Source organism: Idiotropiscis lumnitzeri, chromosome 11, assembly GCF_059441095.1.
Source record: "Idiotropiscis lumnitzeri isolate Australia: NSW breed Sydney's pygmy pipehorse chromosome 11, RoL_Ilum_1.0, whole genome shotgun sequence".
Taxonomy (NCBI): domain Eukaryota; kingdom Metazoa; phylum Chordata; class Actinopteri; order Syngnathiformes; family Syngnathidae; genus Idiotropiscis; species Idiotropiscis lumnitzeri.
In genome coordinates this window covers 1311977-1329718 of record NC_142401.1, presented here as the reverse complement: position 1 = coordinate 1329718, position 17742 = coordinate 1311977, and the positions used below count along the sequence as shown (strand labels likewise).

The 17742-nt window shown below is 44.8% G+C and overlaps 1 protein-coding gene across 1 annotated transcript in view; it reads right to left on the bottom strand.

Annotated features, from left to right (window-relative positions):
- chd5 (chromodomain helicase DNA binding protein 5) overlaps positions 1-17742 on the bottom strand; it is a 29131-nt gene that overhangs the window by 9152 nt on the left and 2237 nt on the right. Inside the window, 24 exon segments of the mRNA XM_088308391.1 lie at positions 1063-1237; positions 1383-1555; positions 1929-2178; positions 2263-2387; positions 2572-2689; positions 3197-3328; positions 3404-3545; positions 3997-4170; positions 4302-4423; positions 4681-4818; positions 4896-5096; positions 5644-5835; positions 5902-6010; positions 6070-6201; positions 6400-6611; positions 7093-7305; positions 7742-7963; positions 8522-8688; positions 8765-8894; positions 8982-9094; positions 9211-9446; positions 10380-10498; positions 10961-11182; positions 13804-13964. Of these exon segments, the coding sequence (XP_088164517.1) occupies positions 1063-1237; positions 1383-1555; positions 1929-2178; positions 2263-2387; positions 2572-2689; positions 3197-3328; positions 3404-3545; positions 3997-4170; positions 4302-4423; positions 4681-4818; positions 4896-5096; positions 5644-5835; positions 5902-6010; positions 6070-6201; positions 6400-6611; positions 7093-7305; positions 7742-7963; positions 8522-8688; positions 8765-8894; positions 8982-9094; positions 9211-9446; positions 10380-10498; positions 10961-11182; positions 13804-13964 (3978 nt within the window).

Below are 17742 nucleotides of genomic sequence, written 5' to 3'. Positions count from 1 at the left end.
TTTGAAGATATTATTTCATTTCATTAGTTATTCACCGTATTGTTCGATTAATTTACGCTTATTTTATATTGTCCACGCCATCAAACCACCTCGAGTAACAAATGTAAACATATTTACATTCTAAGCTGCCACAAAAGTGTGAAGTTAAGAAAAACTAATGCAATGACTAAAGCTAAAATTGGAAAAAGATTCTGGTCAGGAAAAAATAAAAACGAAAATGTGTTATAAAAAATTAAAAGGACTGTAACTGAAACTTCATCTTTGTCAATTAAATTCATTCATAAGTTTCAGGGTTCATTTTAAATCTATTTATATCGGTGTTGCTCCAGAAAAAAACACAAGAAGGAAGGTCAAACAGTCATTTAAGAATTCCAGTTGATGTTACTTTATTACACAGAACTTGTTTTTTTTAGCGTGCACTTGACAAATTCACCATATATTCAAAAAGTAAATAAAACGATACTAAAACTATTAAAAAAATAAAGTGAAGCATTTTTCAAAAAATTAAAATGAACAAAAATTAACAAACCTGCACTAAAAACTAATTCAAACTAACTGAATTGAAAAGAATAAATAAATTCAAAATTTGAAATGCGAAACAATTTCTCCCAAAACAAATTCTGTAATGCATATTTTACTTATGACTATCAATATTTTCACACAAAATAGTTTTTATATGAATTAGGTCATTTACTTCAATATTTTATTTTTAAATATATTTTTAATATATATTTACTTGAGTTTGATTGACAACGTATAATTTTTTCTCTGAACTGTCATGCAAGTGTAAAAATTGAAATCAATTATACATATTTCTATATATTTATCTTCATATAATGGATCTTTTTCACATTGGTTGTTATTTTAATTCATTGTTTGCCTGATGACCGCCCACCCCCCAAATGGTGCAACATTTTGTCTCTTATGCAATCGTAAAGTTCCACTGTAAACGCACAAAATGTCTTCCATCCGGCACATGACTCAGGCCGACTCTATGAAAGATTATCACGGGCGCTCACAGAAACGGAAGATAAAACGTTGGCCCTGGTTGGCGCCGCCTACCTTGGTCCTCCTGGGTGGTGTCGTTGTAGTTGACTTGTTTGCGGATGCGCTTGCCCTTGCCCAGGTTGCGGGCCAGATCCTCCTGCTGCTGCTCGTAGTGGTGACGCAGGAGCTTCTCCCAGTAGTCCGGATCCACGTTCTCCTCCTGCTTGATAATCTCGCGCTCCACCTCCTCCTGCGCGCACGCACACACATCATGCCAAAGGCCTTGCTAAGCCAACATAGCGGCCTACATCTTGACTCAAACAAATTGGCTCAAACACACAATCATCATTTGAGAAATATTTGTTTCCACGCCCCCACAAATTGTCCTTCCTCACCTCTCCATCCTCCTCTTTGACCACGTACTGGGCCACCTTGAAGGAGCTGAGGTACTCGTTCATGTTTTGGATCTCCGTGTCTTCCGTGGCGTCCTGGCTGCGGTCGAGCAAATTGGAGATGGCGTCGTCGTCGTAGTGGATCACGTTGCCCTCCTCGCCGTCTTTGTTGTCGCCTGACGATGACAGAAATAAATGTTACGATAAAATGATTGAGTAGCATTGTTGTATTTATCACTGTGGTTGTATTTCCTGTCGTGAGGGTTAGCATAAATTAACAAAAAAAAAAAACCCCACCTAATTCATGACTGAATATAGTGAATATAGTTTTGAGTGAGCGAGTGTCTCCGTTGTTGTTAAAGATAAAGATAAAGATAAAGATGTCCTTTATTAGTCCCACAATGGGGAAATTTGAAGTGTTACAGCAGCAAAGATATAGATCACACAGAGTCGGCGGCGTAATGTAGCCGTTAATGTGTAACATTAGCAGCAGACATTCATAAAAAGCATGCAAATGTTGTTGTGCAGTGTGGCATGTCCGTGCCGTACCCCCCATGTTACGGGCCGCCTCCATCTCGTCCTTGAACAGCTCCTCCGTGCCAAACTTGAGGATGTCGTCCAGCTCCTGCTTGGACATGGAGCCCGTCTTGGAGCCCAGACCGGGCCGCACCACCAAATGGGTCAGCATCATCTTCCTCTTGGCCACCTGAGTGATCCTCTCCTCCACCGAGCCCCGCGTCACAAAGCGGTAGATCATCACCTTCCTGTTCTGGCCGATGCGATGAGCTCTGCTAAAAGCCTGAAAAGAAGCAAAAAAAAAAACCAGCCCATCGTGAAAAGGCGGCTGCTAAATAAATAAGAAATAAGGTGAAAGAAGGCTTACTTGGATGTCATTGTGAGGGTTCCAGTCCGAGTCGTAAATGATGACGGTGTCCGCGCTGGCCAGATTGATTCCCAGACCTCCGGCTCGGGTTGAGAGCAGGAAGCAGAACTGCTGAGCGCCCGGCGCTGCAACCCGAGAACAAAAGCGGAATACTGTAAATGTTACCCGATCGCCAATCAAAGAAGGCATCAGCCTGACTGCAAATGAACAAAAGAAAAACTCACAATCTGTACTGACACCGATTCAAATTTGCTTTCCTTAAGTAAAACACTCTACTCGGTTTCCTTCCCACTGCAGAACAAAACCCACCGTTGAAGCGGTCGATGGCCTCCTGCCTCAGGCCTCCGGTGATGCCCCCATCGATACGCTCGTATTTATAACCCTCAAATTCTAGAAAGTCCTCCAGCAGATCCAACATCTTGGTCATCTGCACCAGAATCCAAAATGATATTTTATGCTCATGTTAATGAGAACAGTTGACACAGCAGAAGAAAATCAAGTTCTGTGATTGGGCAAATAAGTCAGCAAACACTTTCAAAATTGCTTCCCCGAAAAAGTTTAGGCCTTCATAACGGCAGCTGCGAATGCACTTTGGTGACATTTTTGTTTGTTGGTGTGCTGTGAAATTTTGCAGCTTGGGTATACGACTTGAATTCTTTCTAAAATGGACGAACATTAAATATATTTTGATTAAACGGGAAGTCAAGTAAAAATAAATCTTAAATAGAATATGTTCTTTGCAACCAAACTAGTCAAAACATCATATTCTGATTCATATTTAATCCATCTCTGGTGTTAAAATCATTTTTGCCTTGACTTCCCCTTTGAAAACATTGGCCTCGATTAAAAAAAAAAACAAAAACGAAATTAATTCAACGATTGCATTTTTATACAGTGAAAATGGGCCCGATGAAAGAACGGCGTCCTACTTGACCTGTGAGAAAATGAGAACTCTGTGGCCTTCGTCCTTGAGCTTCTTCAGCATTTTCTGCAGCAGCGTCAGCTTTCCCGACGACTTGACCAGCTGATTGCCGTCGTACGAGCCATTGGGCAATACGGGAGCCTCCTACGGGGGGGGGGGGGACGCCACGTCAATGAGCCAAGCGTCAAGAGTCACGAAAACGCGGCGATGCGGTCGTACCACAGCGGCCACAGGGAACAGATAAGGGTGGTTGCAGCACTTCTTCAGGTCCATCATGATGTTGAGCAAGGACACTTGGTTGCCGCCGCCTTTGGAGTTGAGTGCCTCAAAGTTCCGCGTCAAGATGAACTTGTAGTACTTCCTGACGGGGCGAAAGCACAAACTCACTCACTTTTTTTAAATCCATCCATCCATTATCGAAGTCGCTTATCCTCACAAGGCTGGTTTGGGACCAATTGAAAGCTTTGATATAATTGTGACATATCACAAAAATATGGCATGCCTACATGGATAAAGTTATTATGTCAAAGACAAAAGGCATTCAGTACATTTTTGAGAATACAGCCAACCCCCAAAAGTTAACTTATAACATCGCAACACAAAATGTTTTTTTTTTTTTTTTCATAACGTTACGACGTTTTTTTCTTGAAAATGAGGAAACATTTGATTCCTCCGGCATATAGGCATACAAACAGTAGTTATTTTTAATTGGCTTTAGGATGACGAGGAGGTCTCCCCCGGATCAAAACATTTGGAGAACCTCTGGTTTACACAGATTGCTCATAGCTTTTTGCGCTGATCCCGCCACTGACTTCTGCATCGGGCTGAGCTCCACCCGCACGATCAGCTCCGTCTTGGCCGGCATGTTCTTGAAGACGTCCGCCTTGAGCCTCCGGAGCATGTGCGGGCCCAGCAGGTCGTGAAGCTTCTTGATCTGGTCCTCCTTGGAGATGTCGGCAAACTCCTCCAGGAAGCCCTCCAGGTTACTGCGCAGTTTTGGGTTTTTTTTTAAAAAAGAAAAGAATAAATAAAGGAAAAAGGGAACTCTCACTATGGATCCATGGGATTCAGAATCAGTCATGGTTGTTGAGTGAGTGAAAAGTTAGTCAGGACATACTTGAAGCGCTCCGGCGTGAGGAAGTTGAGCAAGTGGAAAAGCTCCTCCAGGTTGTTTTGAAGAGGCGTTCCAGTGAGCAGCAGCTTGTAGTAGATCTTGTAGCCATTGAGGATTCTGAAAAACTGCACGGGACAAGCTTACACTAGTAGGAGTAGTAGTAGTGCACACCTTCATGCGGTCCTGAGCAATGTTGGAAAAAAAACAAAAAACGATGAACTAAATCTATCAATAACACCGATATTCCACCAGACGGCGCCAAAGTAATGATTTTAATGGTGCGGCCCGAACACAAAAAGTGCAATTACACGGTTGTTCCTCACTATTCCAGGTTACGATGACCGTGACTGTGAGTCGTTGTGGGGCTTTTCTGTAGTTTTACCTTGGACTGGTTGTTCTTCAGCCTGTGGGCCTCATCCACCACCAGGCAAGCCCAGGTGATGGATCCCAGGATGGCTTGATCGATGGTGATCAGCTCGTAGGAGGTGAGCAGCACGTGGAACTTGATGGGCGTGTCTTTCTGCGAGACGGCAAAACACTTTGAGACGCTTGTTCATCATTTTAATAGAAAGAAAGTAGATGAGGCCTTCGAGGAACCTTCATGCGGAACGCTTTGCGTCCCAACTTGACGGCGCTGTCCTCCAAGGTGAACTCGTTCTCCCGGATGATGGCGCGGCTGTCTTTGTCTCCGGTGTATGTCAGCACATAGAAGTCGGGGGCCCACATCTCAAACTCCCGCTCCCAGTTGATGATGGTGGAAAGGGGCGCGCTCACCAGGAAGGGACCCTTGGAGTGACCCTGGATGACCACGTACACATGTTCACAAGCGGCTTGTATTTCGGTGGACACGCTCGAAAACGAGAGCTGCTTCTTGGGAACCGATCGATGCAATTTGACACACACACCGGAAATTAATTTTCTTTTCATTTGTCAAAATGTTAATATTAATAACGAACGATATTTGGCGATGAGAAGAATTTGATCATGTCAATGATTTGGAAGCAGGCAAATATCAAAAGGCAACTATTTTTTTTTTTTTTAAAATCTGTAGACTGTTTTGGAGTAGCTGCATTTTGATTTGTATATTATACAATATTTTGGTTGCATTTTTCCTGCACAACACTTAGCGTGATGTGTTTTTAACATTGCATATGACATACACAAAACTTTTAAAAGGCTAAAACTAATACTGAAACTAATAAAAAAAAATAAAAAAAAATTGAAAAACATCAAACAATTCTAACCAAAAAACATACTCAATTTCACAAAACTCGAAATGAAATGAAAAGTAACTCTCCTGAAAATTGTAATCTATGACCGTTCTGTGGGTGTCGGTGTGGTTGACCTCTTTGTAGAGCGAGTAGAGGAAGACGATGGTCTGCACGGTCTTGCCCAGGCCCATCTCGTCGGCCAGGATGGTGTCGGTGCCCTGCGCCCACGAGAAGCGCAACCAGTTGAGACCCTCCAGCTGGTACGGGTGCAGCGTCCCCCCGGTGGCGTTGATGTACCACGGCTGGTGCTCGAACTTGATGGTCGGCTGCGGAAGGCTTAGTTATTCACCGCGACGGGGGAATTCTTCTTGTCGATCTTCTCGTGAACTTACGTCGATGATGGGAGCATCCGGGGGGATCTCCCTCTTGGGCTGCTCCTCTTTTAGCTTTGTTCCTTTCGACGCCCCCACGGGGCGCTGGTCCTCGCCTAAGATTTGCTCCCTAGACGACAAAACAGCAGATCTTACTTGCTTACTTTAGAAAAATGATGCCAGGCGTACCTGTGGTCCCAGTAGGACACTTTATGGCTGTCGTATTCCGGCACGTCAAAGTTGTCCACCTCCCACGTGCACTGGTCGTAAGGGAGGTCCCGCCACTTGATCAGGTAGTGCACGTCCCCGTCTTTATCAAAGCTACACACAAACATACACACGCTTTCAAATGTGACGTGTTACGAAATCAGGTTAGGGTTTTAAATGAAGGATCAGTGTCAGGATGCAGGTTTTCAAATTAATAATGAGCGTTTCAAATTTGGCTTCCAAGCCAGTCAGGGCTACGTTTTGTTTGGTTTTTTTTCACTGGCATGTGACAGATATGTGGCTCGTGCGCACCTGTGGTTGAGCACGCGGTGGATGACCATCCACTCGGGCTTGATGCCGTATCGGTAGAAGCGCTCCTCCATGGCGGCGTATTGCGGGTCTTTGCTCTTGCGCTTGTCGCTGTTGAGCTCCTCCTCGCCGGAGCCGTAGTCGTACGGCGGCGGCTCGTCCATGTCGTTCTTGCGCTGGTAGTTGCGGTACATCACCGTGTGGTACAGTTCCAACTGCAGATGCACACCCCCACACGCGCACGCACACACCGTGTTTCAAACAAGAGTTATGGTTTCAAGACAGCTTTCAAGATTTTAAATTAGGGATTCAAATCCAAGTGAGGTAGTCAAACAAATTCAAAAGAGTTTTAAGCTTTCAAATCAGAGTGAATGTTTCAAAGTATGGTTTCAAGGCTGGGGTTGGGTATCAAATTTGGTTTTGTGCCAAGTTTAGGGTTTCAAATGAAAAGTTCATGGCATGTTTAGGTTTCCGTGTAAGAGCAACGGTTTCAAGACAGGATCAGGGATTCAAAGGAAGGTTTTAAGAAAGAATTTAAAACCGGGTTTAGATGAGGCTTTAAATAAAAGTGGTCGTTTGAAGGTAAGGTTTCAAGCCAAGGTTAGGGATTCAAACAAGCATGGTGGTTTTGAGCCAGAAAGAGGAACGAAAGACGAGCAAATGTGTGTTGAGTGGGAGCGTCCCGAATATCGTCACCTGCAGCTCGCTGACCCAGGAGCAGTGCCAGTAGGACAGGCCGGCCCACTTGACCAAGAACTCCCGCTCCGGGTGGCCCTTGAGGGGTGGCGGCTTGCTCAGAGGGTCGGCGGAGGTCCGGCCGTCCTGGACCGCCGGCGGCTCGGCGGGCAGCGGGGCCTCGCCCCACGTCCAGTGCATGATCTTCTGAACTTTGCCTTTCAGGGGTGGGCACTACAATTAAACAGAAGTCACAAAAAAAAAAAAAAAACGGAATTGAAGTGTCACTTAGTTGTATTTCACTTTAATTTCAACACCATGTACACATATGTACTGTAAATAACCACAATCATATTTTTGGAACAGCAGCAGTGATTTTATTTATTATCCTTTATTTTCATTTAAGTTGTGTAATTGATCTATATCAGTATTTTGTGTTTGTAAATTCTGAGTGCTGAAGGTGAAATATGCTTGCTAATTGTTTGCACGTCATTTGAAATGTGTTTCATTCATTACGGTGATCATCAGTAAAGTCTCATCCTTGTTCGGGGGCATTAAAGTATTCATAAAGTGTGCAAACAAACATCCTGACATTAATTGCATACAATTCAATGATTTTGTTTCATTTTCTTGGGCTTTTAGTTCAATAAATGTGATGTGATGGGCTCACCAAGCAGCGCGGACAAATCCACTCCCCATTGGGTATTTCGGGCAGCGGCGGGTTGAGGCAGTGGATGTGGTAGGAGGACGGACAGGCGTCGCAACACAGCAGCTCCCCACCATCCTTACACACTCGGCAAAACTCCATGTGGTCGTCCTCTTCCTCCCCAGCCACCTCCTCCTCCTCCTCGTCCTCCTCGTCTTTGGCTTCCCACTGGATGCCCTCCTTCTCCTGCAGCGACACAGTTTTAAAAACAGAACGGCTTTGGCGCCACCTGGTGGTAGTTTGGGGCCAATGAAACAATTTGAAGTGAATTGAGGAGCTTCATTTAGACAAATTAGGCCATTATCGCTAACTCGTAGCATCAGTAGGAAATTAAAACCCTTTTGGGGATTACTTCAAATTGATTTAACTCTTTTGACTAAAGGTAAAATTGTACATAAAATGTCCATGAAAGTCTACACACCCCTGTTCAAATATCACTATCTTGTGATGTTAAAAAATGAGACCAAAATAAATCAACTTTAATGTTTGTTATAATCTGGTCGAGAGGGAATGCAAAAATATAAACTCCAAAAAAATAACGGCAGACAATACAAACAATATTGTAGTTGCATAAATGTGCACACCCTCTTGGATCTGCTAAAGTGACTCTGTTCTGTTTAGAACGTGTTAAATGGGAGACAGCAAACAGGTTCCACCATTTCAAATGATTCAGAGTAACCTCAAAAAAGGATCAAATGTTCTAGTGGACTATTCTGTTTGTTGTTTGCGACCCGTGGGACTCACGCAGTGCGGACAGCTCCATTTGCCCTCGGGGGCCTTCTCCAGCTCGGGTTCCAGGCACACCAGGTGGTACGCCCGTGGACAAGTGTCGCACAGGATGATCTCGCCACCCTGCTGACACACCTCGCAGTAGTCCTGGTGGTCCGTCTCGTAGCCGTCGCCGTCCTCCTCTGGAAGAACAAGAGGCAATTTGCAAATGATGGGTGGATGGACAGAGTGTGTTGGTTTTTCTGGTCATAGACGTACTTTTCCTCTTTTTGCGCCCCCGTCTGGCCTTTTTCTTGGCGGCGGCGGCCCCCGAGGCGTCACAAAGCACCGAGGCACTGAGGATGCTGATGTCGTCAAAGTCTGACTCGTCCAGGAAGTCTTCGTCACTCTGAAACGGAAGCAGAAGCCAATTTTACGACGACTGAATGAGGCCAAAAAAAAAAAAAAAAGGTTGCCGCATGCCATGAAGGCTCACCGAGGACGTCTTCTTCTTCTTCCCGCTTTGGCCCGACTTGGATTTGGTCTTCTTCGCCCTCACTTTCTTCTTGACGTCTTTTGCACTCTTGCTCCTCTTTCGAGCGCCGGGCCCTTGAGACACACAGACGACTTACGTGGCCGTTGATGCACTCAGCAGACACTTCATTAGGCACAGCAGCACAATCCAACGCGATCAACAATCATTTGTGACCATGCTTGACTTTTACCTTTTCCCTCTTTGGTTTTGGCTTTTTTGATGGGCGCAAGCTGAGCGTTCAGCGGGCCGCCAGAGGTGGGCGGCGCCACAGTGACCATTTCCACTGCGGCGGCGACGGCGGCCGCCACAGCGGTGGCAGACGCGCCCTTGAACGGGTTGTTGGCGCTGAACTCGCGCCACTTGGCCCCCAGGACCGTCATCATCTTGGACATGGGGATCTTCGGGTTCTTCTTGGCAATGAGAGGCCTGGCGGGAACCAAAACCACAACAATAGATTTAGTTATGGAAATAATTGTGCAACTTCAAATTTCAATCTGAGATGGCTTTTTGTGTCCCTCGACGTATTTCGGCTTTACTGTTTCCCTAGTACAACAGGACATATTTCATTTTTTTATTTTTAAGTTTGACTGATAAAAGCTTGCACAATACAGACTTTACCATGCATTGTCATTAGATAGGACGTTTATAAAAAAAGAAATCCTGTTGCTGACCCTCGCCCTTCATCCATAAATATTGCTAAATATTTGACTGTATTATATATTCAACTATTCTTCTTATTCTGAATAAAAACTGAGGTGCAGGTGGAAAAAAAACAAATTTCTAAAAAAATTAATCCATAAAATATTTAAATAATAATAACAATTATGATAATAATAAAAATGAAGGTAATATCTGCAAGCACTGTGCATTAAATGCAATTGTGAATACATCTAGCATCCCAGAAAACAGAAACAAATTCTTATCATCATCATTGATTTTTTTGGCGACTTTTTTTCCAGTGTTTTTAATGATTTTATTACAGACATGACATATAATTTCAAATCAGCCTGGTTACTGTGTGCATCTGCACGCAAATTCTGAAAACCAATCCAGTAGGCCACAAGCCCAACAGGCTTGGAAAACAGCTTTGCTGTGTCATTTGTCATTTGTCGTGTCAAGCGACCGCTTGAGCTTTGGCACGCCGACCTGCGAGAGCGCGTCGGGTCCGAGCCCCGGGACGCCACACATCCCTGCTTTCATAGTCTTCCAGCCAGCAGCTGACTGGCCGCATTAGCTTTCGACGCTCCAGACTGCCTCAGGTGAGGATGAACTGGGTTGGCACAAAAGGAGCAGTGTGTGCTGCTCCTCAGACGCTCAGCAAAAAAAAAAAAGAAGAAAAATGAAAAAACGCGAGCTTGCCTGAGGAACTGGCTGAAAGCTTTGTAGTTGGTGATGGTCTTGTAGTCGTCCTCGGTGAAGCCGTACTGGACGTCCTCCAGGCCCCACTCGTGCATCAGCTGACTGGACGATTTGGGCTCCTGAGGCACAGGGGTGGTCGTCAATATCAAGGTTAAAATAGTTTGGGATTATTCAATATAGTTAGCTTTTATTTCGTTTGGACTTTTTGGGGGGGTTTTTTCAATTACTTTCTTAATTTATTTTTAGGGCAGGTTAGTTAGTTTTTATTTATTTATTTGGGAAAATGCTAAGTTTCAGTATAGTTTCAATTAGTTTTAGTATTAGTTTTGGTTTATTAAATATATGGAGTATTTGTTAGGTGCAAGATAAACTAAAAAACAGGTCATGATTTATCGTATAATTAAGTAAAACACAAATCTCAAATGACTGTTAGTTCAATAATTTTTATAAATGTAAGATGTTGTTTGAGTTAGTTGTTGTTTTTTGAAAGCATTTGATGAACCAAAATGCTTTTGAGTTCACTGTAATAACCTTGGGGATTATTGGGATGTCCCAAAAAGATGAATGCGAAGAAAACTCACTTTCATGCTCCCGTCGTCATCGTCGTCATCGTCGTCCTCCTGGTCCCGTTTCTTCTTCCTGGGCTTCCTCTCTTTCTTCTCCCTGGGCTTCTTCTTCTTCTTCTTGGAGGTACTGAACATGCTGCCCTCGCTTCCGGAGCCTCGCTCGGGACGCTCCGCCTCGTCCTCCTCCACCTCGGACGCTCGGTCCTGCTCGCTATCCATGCTCACCTGCAGGCCTCCCTGAGAATTTGCAATGTTCGGCTATGAGACATTCAAAGGAAATCGCTAATCGCTAACTATATCGCGGTTCGATGATTTTGAAGCGATCACTTTTTATGGATTCGAACAGTATACAATATACAGACAAAGGAGTTGCAGAGAGAATATGACAATAAGTATTGTTGTGTACCTTTTTCCTATCGGTTGCTGCTCTGTATGCGCTTAAGTAGCAGTTGTTTAAAAGTTGATCATGACCTTGCTTGCAATTTGTTTTTTCATTGCAAAATAGCGCTAAATTGTTGTATTTGAAATCGTGACTAAATTAAATAGAATGTAAGAAATTGATTCAAGGGTGATATGCTTTTCGTTAGCCTTGTCTACGCTGTTTGCCATTCTCAGTTATTAGATAAGAGCTTGAAGCCTTTTTTGAACATTTTGATTTTCTTTTGTTTTTGTATTTTAAATGGGGAGAACCGCTTGTACTCAATCTCGTTGTACACTGAGTATAATGACAAAAAAGGGCATTCGGATTCTGACACCACGGTAAACGATTGTTAGTGTGCTGCAATGAGAAAAGAACAAATCCAATGGTCGTCTTTTTCATGCGCAAGAACAAAGAGAACATCTCTGCCATGTAAGCGATGAGACATCTGGAAGGTTGCATGATTCAACACTGGCCAGGTGTTATCGTGCAAGAGAGCACATCCGATGAACGTGCTCGTGTGTACGCGTGTGCGTGTGCGTGTGACTATGTTAGCATATTCATGCATTTCCTTCCTCTCACATCTGCATGTATTTTCAGTCTCTCCTGTTTGTATTTCTTTCATGTTGTGCATATTAAAGTGCGGGGTGTGTGTGCGTGTGTGTAGCCTGTTGCTTTCACACACAAACACACACTTGCGGGCGTTTTCGCTCTGTGGCGCAGTGGAAAGGCTCGCATTGCCGCAGCGCCCGCCAACCCTTTACAAGCAGCCTGGCAGTGTTGCCATGGCGACCACATTTGAGCAGTCTCGCTCTCGCTCTCTCTCGCTCGTTTCCTAGTTTTGCTGTCATTCTCATCGCCCCCAACACAAAAATGCACCCCACCACTGTTCATTTTCCATCACAAACCCTGCTTGCACATCTCACCCCCATTTAATTTTCTTCTCTCACTCCTTTTCTATCCTTCCATTCAACCTTCACACACACACACACAGCAGCTAATAGAAGAGCGCCATCCAATCACACAGCTCGGCATAACGAGCTTGTTATGCAGAGGCCCGCGCTTCTCCGCCAGCCGCCGCCGTCTAGACAAATCTCATTTATGCATAAGAAGAAAACGAGGAAGAGGAGGAGGGCAGTAAATTGAGGAGCGCAAATGGAGGAGGGGAGCAGAGGTGGTTGAAGAAACGTACGATGGCGAGATGGAGGAGGGCCGCACGTGGCACAGGGGGCCAAAGAGGACAAAAGAGGAGGATGGTTGCCCCCCCCCCGGAGGGAGAACAATCAGATAACTGCTGATAGCCTAATCAAATTAGATGCTCCTGCCTCGGAGGGGAAGACTGCAGTGCAGTGTGCGCAACCGCACACGAGCCAGCCAATGAGCACACCGCTGAATATTAGAGTCGAGTCTAAAAAAAACAACTCTTTGTGCTCACAGCTGAACTGTAAAATCAACACGGCGGGCTGATCTGAGAATTGCTTCAAAAACAGCTTCTCTTGGCGCCGCACTGTAGCGCCTTTGTTTCACTGCCCATTGGATCAACAAGGAAATCCCGATTGGGGTTCTTGTGACTGAAGGAAGGAAGGAAAGAAGGTGGCATGCTAGAGATGAGGAAAGGATCATTGGATCACGACTCGGCTGGCTAAAAGGGGGCGTGGATTGATGGCAGTCCGTTCTAAGTTGGATGTGGTTGGTGGAAGGAAATTGGGTTGGTGAGTAGTTGGTTGCAGGTTGGGGTTTAGGGTTAGTTTAAACTATTCTTACCAGTGGGAATTCTACCCTGCGCGACATGAAACTCCATTTTTATCAGCAAAATTTCAAAACTCAGAGACCCTCATACTGTGCTAAAAGAAAAAAATAACGTTAATGACAAGAAAAAATGTTGCCATTATATCTCATAGCTATCGTATGGAATTTGTCGTATTTAGCGCAGGGGTGAGCAAACTTTTTGATTGGCGGGCCACAATAGGTTCTAAAATTTGACAGAGGGGCCGGACTAGGAAAAGTTGGATGGAGGGTTTTGGTAACCTCACGTCATCGGAGAAAATAAATACATTTAATTTTAAATGAAAGTGAACAAAAGCATTACAACAAAATAAATGTCTTTGAAAAACCACAGTATTTAGAAAATAAAACATCAACAAGGTTTATTCATTTCATTTTTTTCAAGTTCGGCGGCCCGTATTAAAACGTTTAACGGGGCTGCATGTGGCCCCCGGGCCGTAGTTTGCCCGCGCCTGATCTAGCGGGTCGGGTCTAAGAAGCGCGAACCCATCTAATATGTAGTACTAGTGCTTAGGAATTTGTCATTTATTGATAGCGTGACGCATGTTTGAGAATGTTGGGGTGCTTTTGCTTCTTATCGTGTGCGGCGGGAACTTTCGATTCCCGGAGGGAGTCATGCCAAGGGATCAATAAAGTCAAGTCTGTGTTGACTCACCTCCTTTTTCCGCTTCTTGACTCTGGCCACCTTTCCCTCCTTCATCTTCATCTTCTTGCTCTTCTTCTTCTGCTGCTGCTGCTGCTTGAGGGAGTCGTCGTCGTCCGAGAAGAAGCTGCCGATGGACGCCAGCGGCAGCGCCCGGCGCACGTCCTCCTCGTCTGCACATGCAAAAGAACGTTGGACATGCCAAATGACAAAGCAACGAATGCCGAAGCACTGGCCTGTAGAAAAGCACAAATTTTCAATGTCTTTACTTTTAAAAAGCAGCTTTTTGTTTGTTTTTAGGTTTGATCTGTTTACCATGCGCTTTAAAAATAAATTCCACCTGTTGCTGAATCTAACCTAACCTCATTTATAAATATTATTAAATATTTCTCTTGATTACATTTTGTATTCTTAATTTTCTTCATATTATTATTGGTTGTATGCTAAAATGTGATATGAAACAGGTAGATTAAAAATATTCATCTATAAAAATTGACTTGCAACTCTCCTGAAAAGTAAATTTTGGAGGTCTTGAGGATTTGGTGCTACGCCAACAATATTCAATTTGTACTGATGCGCATCGTTATCGGGAATTTATTTCTTCGCGTGGTTTGACTGATTTTGGCTTCCTCCCGTGTTGGGATCACCAAAGATTCCAAATTGTCCCTTTGTTGTGGTTGCTGAATGGTTGTTTATCTATTTGTGCCTGGCTGGGGACCAGCGTGGACCCCATCTCTCGCCTAAAGTCAGCTTGGACAGACTTCCTTCAGTCGACTGCCCCTCTAATGGGGACAAGCACAAAAGAATTCGGGCCGATTGATTCATTCCAATAAGGACAAAAAAGTGAAATTAGAACAACTGGGAGGTCAGCCAGAAGCGATTCGGTTCCACTTGAGCTCCATTTGACAGTGGACAACGTGAATGCCGAGTGCGGTTTTTGCAGCTCCGATGGGGACGGAACCGGTTGTGAATTTAAGGCCAAAACGACGGGTCCAAATGTGACAATAATTGCTTGAGTGGGTGAAGGCCAAGCAGCAAAAAATGAAAACTAAAAGCGTCGCAGCTGAGAGAAATGGAGCACAAAGCGGCGAGCGAGGGAGTCCCGTGCTCGCACCCCAGGCCCGCTGAGCCTTTCCCAGCTGCGGCTTGTCAAAGCGGCCGGGTACAAACGAGCCCACTTGCTGAGCCCGGCGGCCCGCTTTGCTGATGTCCCGGTCCAAATGCATGGCAACTAACAGGCGGCATGAATAATACAGCGCGTGGGATCAACCTGCCAACATTTGTCCGCTTGGCCCGGAGGGAGTGGGGGGGGGGGGGTGGTCTGGGGGACTCCCGGTCCAAGCCGACAGACCAAAACAAACAGTTTAGCGGCACGAGCAGGAGGGAGACCCGCTCCCACAGTCACACATCACATTCCAGACACATCAGGAGTCGCCGCTTCTTCAAGTGGCTGCATGGAGACGCTTGTTTTCAGGAGCTCGGGGGGGCCTCTTTTTCGTCACAACTGCTCTCTGGATGTAAACGTTCATGCCATGCCGTCAGCTGACTTCTCACGACGATTACAGCCAACCCACATCTATTTGCAGGTTTTTGGGGGTTTTTTTCTGGGGAAGTTAGTTGGCGAGTGGTTGACAACTCACCGATATGTGCCGTTTAGCAGCAGATAACGCTGTTAATGTTTCTCCATAAATGCAAACAAATTCAAAGCTGCACACGGCTTTAAATCGGGGGGGGGATAAACACGCCTCCTTCGAGGCACAAATATATTCGGGGGCATCATACAGGATTGTTGCTTGCACGCCATTTCTGTTGCTCTGACAACTCTTTAAACACAATTTAGGTGCAGAATGCAAAACCGATTTCAGTTTTGCTCAATCACGTCAAATTATTGAGTTGCAGGATCCCCGTTTTATTAAAAAATATGAAAGAAATATGGATTGATGTCAATATAACACTAGGATGGAATAACGACAAGCATCGAAGACTAAAAAACAGCGTTAAACGAAATCCACCTCACAACGTGAAGAAAAAATCCAGCACTTATCTTCTTAATTGCAACTACGCTAGCTTTGCGTTTGCAGATGTTGATAGTCCGGACCGACTGGGAGCTGCATACACCTCACATCGCAGTTTCAATTGTGACCGCACAAACACGTTGCCACATCGATGAAGATGCGACCAATCAAAATCACCTGGCAAGTCTTCCTACAGCTAATCAGTGGAGCTAGAAAAAAAAATTGAATTAGCATAAAAATCAAACTCAACATTTTTTAACACTACTAAAACGCTCTCACACATTGCAGGATTGTTTTTTTCACTCCTCAAATGGTCTTACAAACGCTTGGCAAACACCATGCAACTCTGTGACACGCACACACCCCGAAATACTCTCATACAAACGATCTCTCACACTCATCAGTGAAACTCTCACAATCCTGACTGATTTTTTTGTGTTTTAAGTGAGTGAGTGTTTCAGTATGAGAGCATTTCAGGAGTGTCAACCCGGAATGACAGCCCTTCACACCAATCGCAGCCTCTCACATTCACCGTGTGACAGCAGCCGCGATAATTCGCCGCCTTCAACACCTGCCTCGCCTTCCACTCGCAGCCCCCCCGCGCTGCTAAATGGCCCGTGACGTCCCCTCGAGGAATGACATCTTCTCTCTGCCGCCTGAGCACGCCGCGACACCCTGGGAAGGGGGCGGGGCGGGAAAGGGTGAAGGTCAGCAGCAGGTTGCATTAGTCACGGGAGCACAGCGCCGCCAGGATAACAAGCCACGACGGAGTCGCTTTTGACCTTCCTGGCTGCAGGAAGGCGCCAGGGGAGATTAATGAAGACCACCGCAGTGAAGACACTTGGCCCCCGCATGGAAAATCTATACTCCATAATAAATAAAGTTGCATTCTTTGGAATTTGGCCGACACGTTCTCGGAAAATAAATTATAAAATGGAGGCTGTTGGCAACGTTTGGCACCCTGGGACCAGCATTTTCTTTTTGACAGCAAAAGTCGAGAACATTAAAGAAATGCGACTCGAGCCCACTCCGAAACGTTATCTTAACTAAACCGAAACAATCTCACACACACTACGGAAATGCTTTTTTTCCCCCCTCTCATGCAGTTCGGAAACGCTTTCACACACGCAATAGAAATTTTTTCACACTCACTAACGAAAGTCACACACTGCTGAAATGCTCTCACATGTAACTCAAACACTCTCAACACACTATTAAAATGCTGGCATGCACAATTAAGGAAATGAGCGATTTTTTTTCTCTTTCCATTCAGCAGATGCTCTAAGAGTCGCCATTAAATTGTATCACAATCACGCCTGAAACACGTTCTCGCTTTCTCACCCTCTATTTCTCTCTTTCTCACTCTCTCACACGCACAACTGAAACGCTGGCATGCAAACTAATGAAACATTGTCTCACACATAACTGAAACACTCTCATGCTCACTACTCAAAATCACTCACTACTGAAATGAGGGACAGGCTAGTACCAAAAGCAGGTATCAATATCAGTCCGAGACAAGTCTTATTTAAAGGTATCGTGTCATCGCGAAGGCTGCCGATACCAGCCACCGATCCTTGAGGAAAAAATATAACACTGTTCTGCGGCAGTTTGATAAATATGCGACTCATCATCAGCATTAGAAAGAAAGGGCTTTGTTCGCAATGTTTTTGTCAGTACGTTCAATGACATTATATGAAACAAAACATATCGTTAGTGGTATCGATAGTTGCTATCAGGGGTGCACTTGCACTGGTATCTGTCTGAAAGAAAGCGCGAATGAAATCTCTTGCTGGAAGACGAGCCCATACATTGCTGAAACCCTCTCACACTCGAGACTGCTTTTTTGATTTGTAGGCCACGAATATAAAGCGAGCATGCAGTACAATACTGCAGCAAAGTCGCAAGCGTCACGTTGAATGGAAGATTCCGAGGT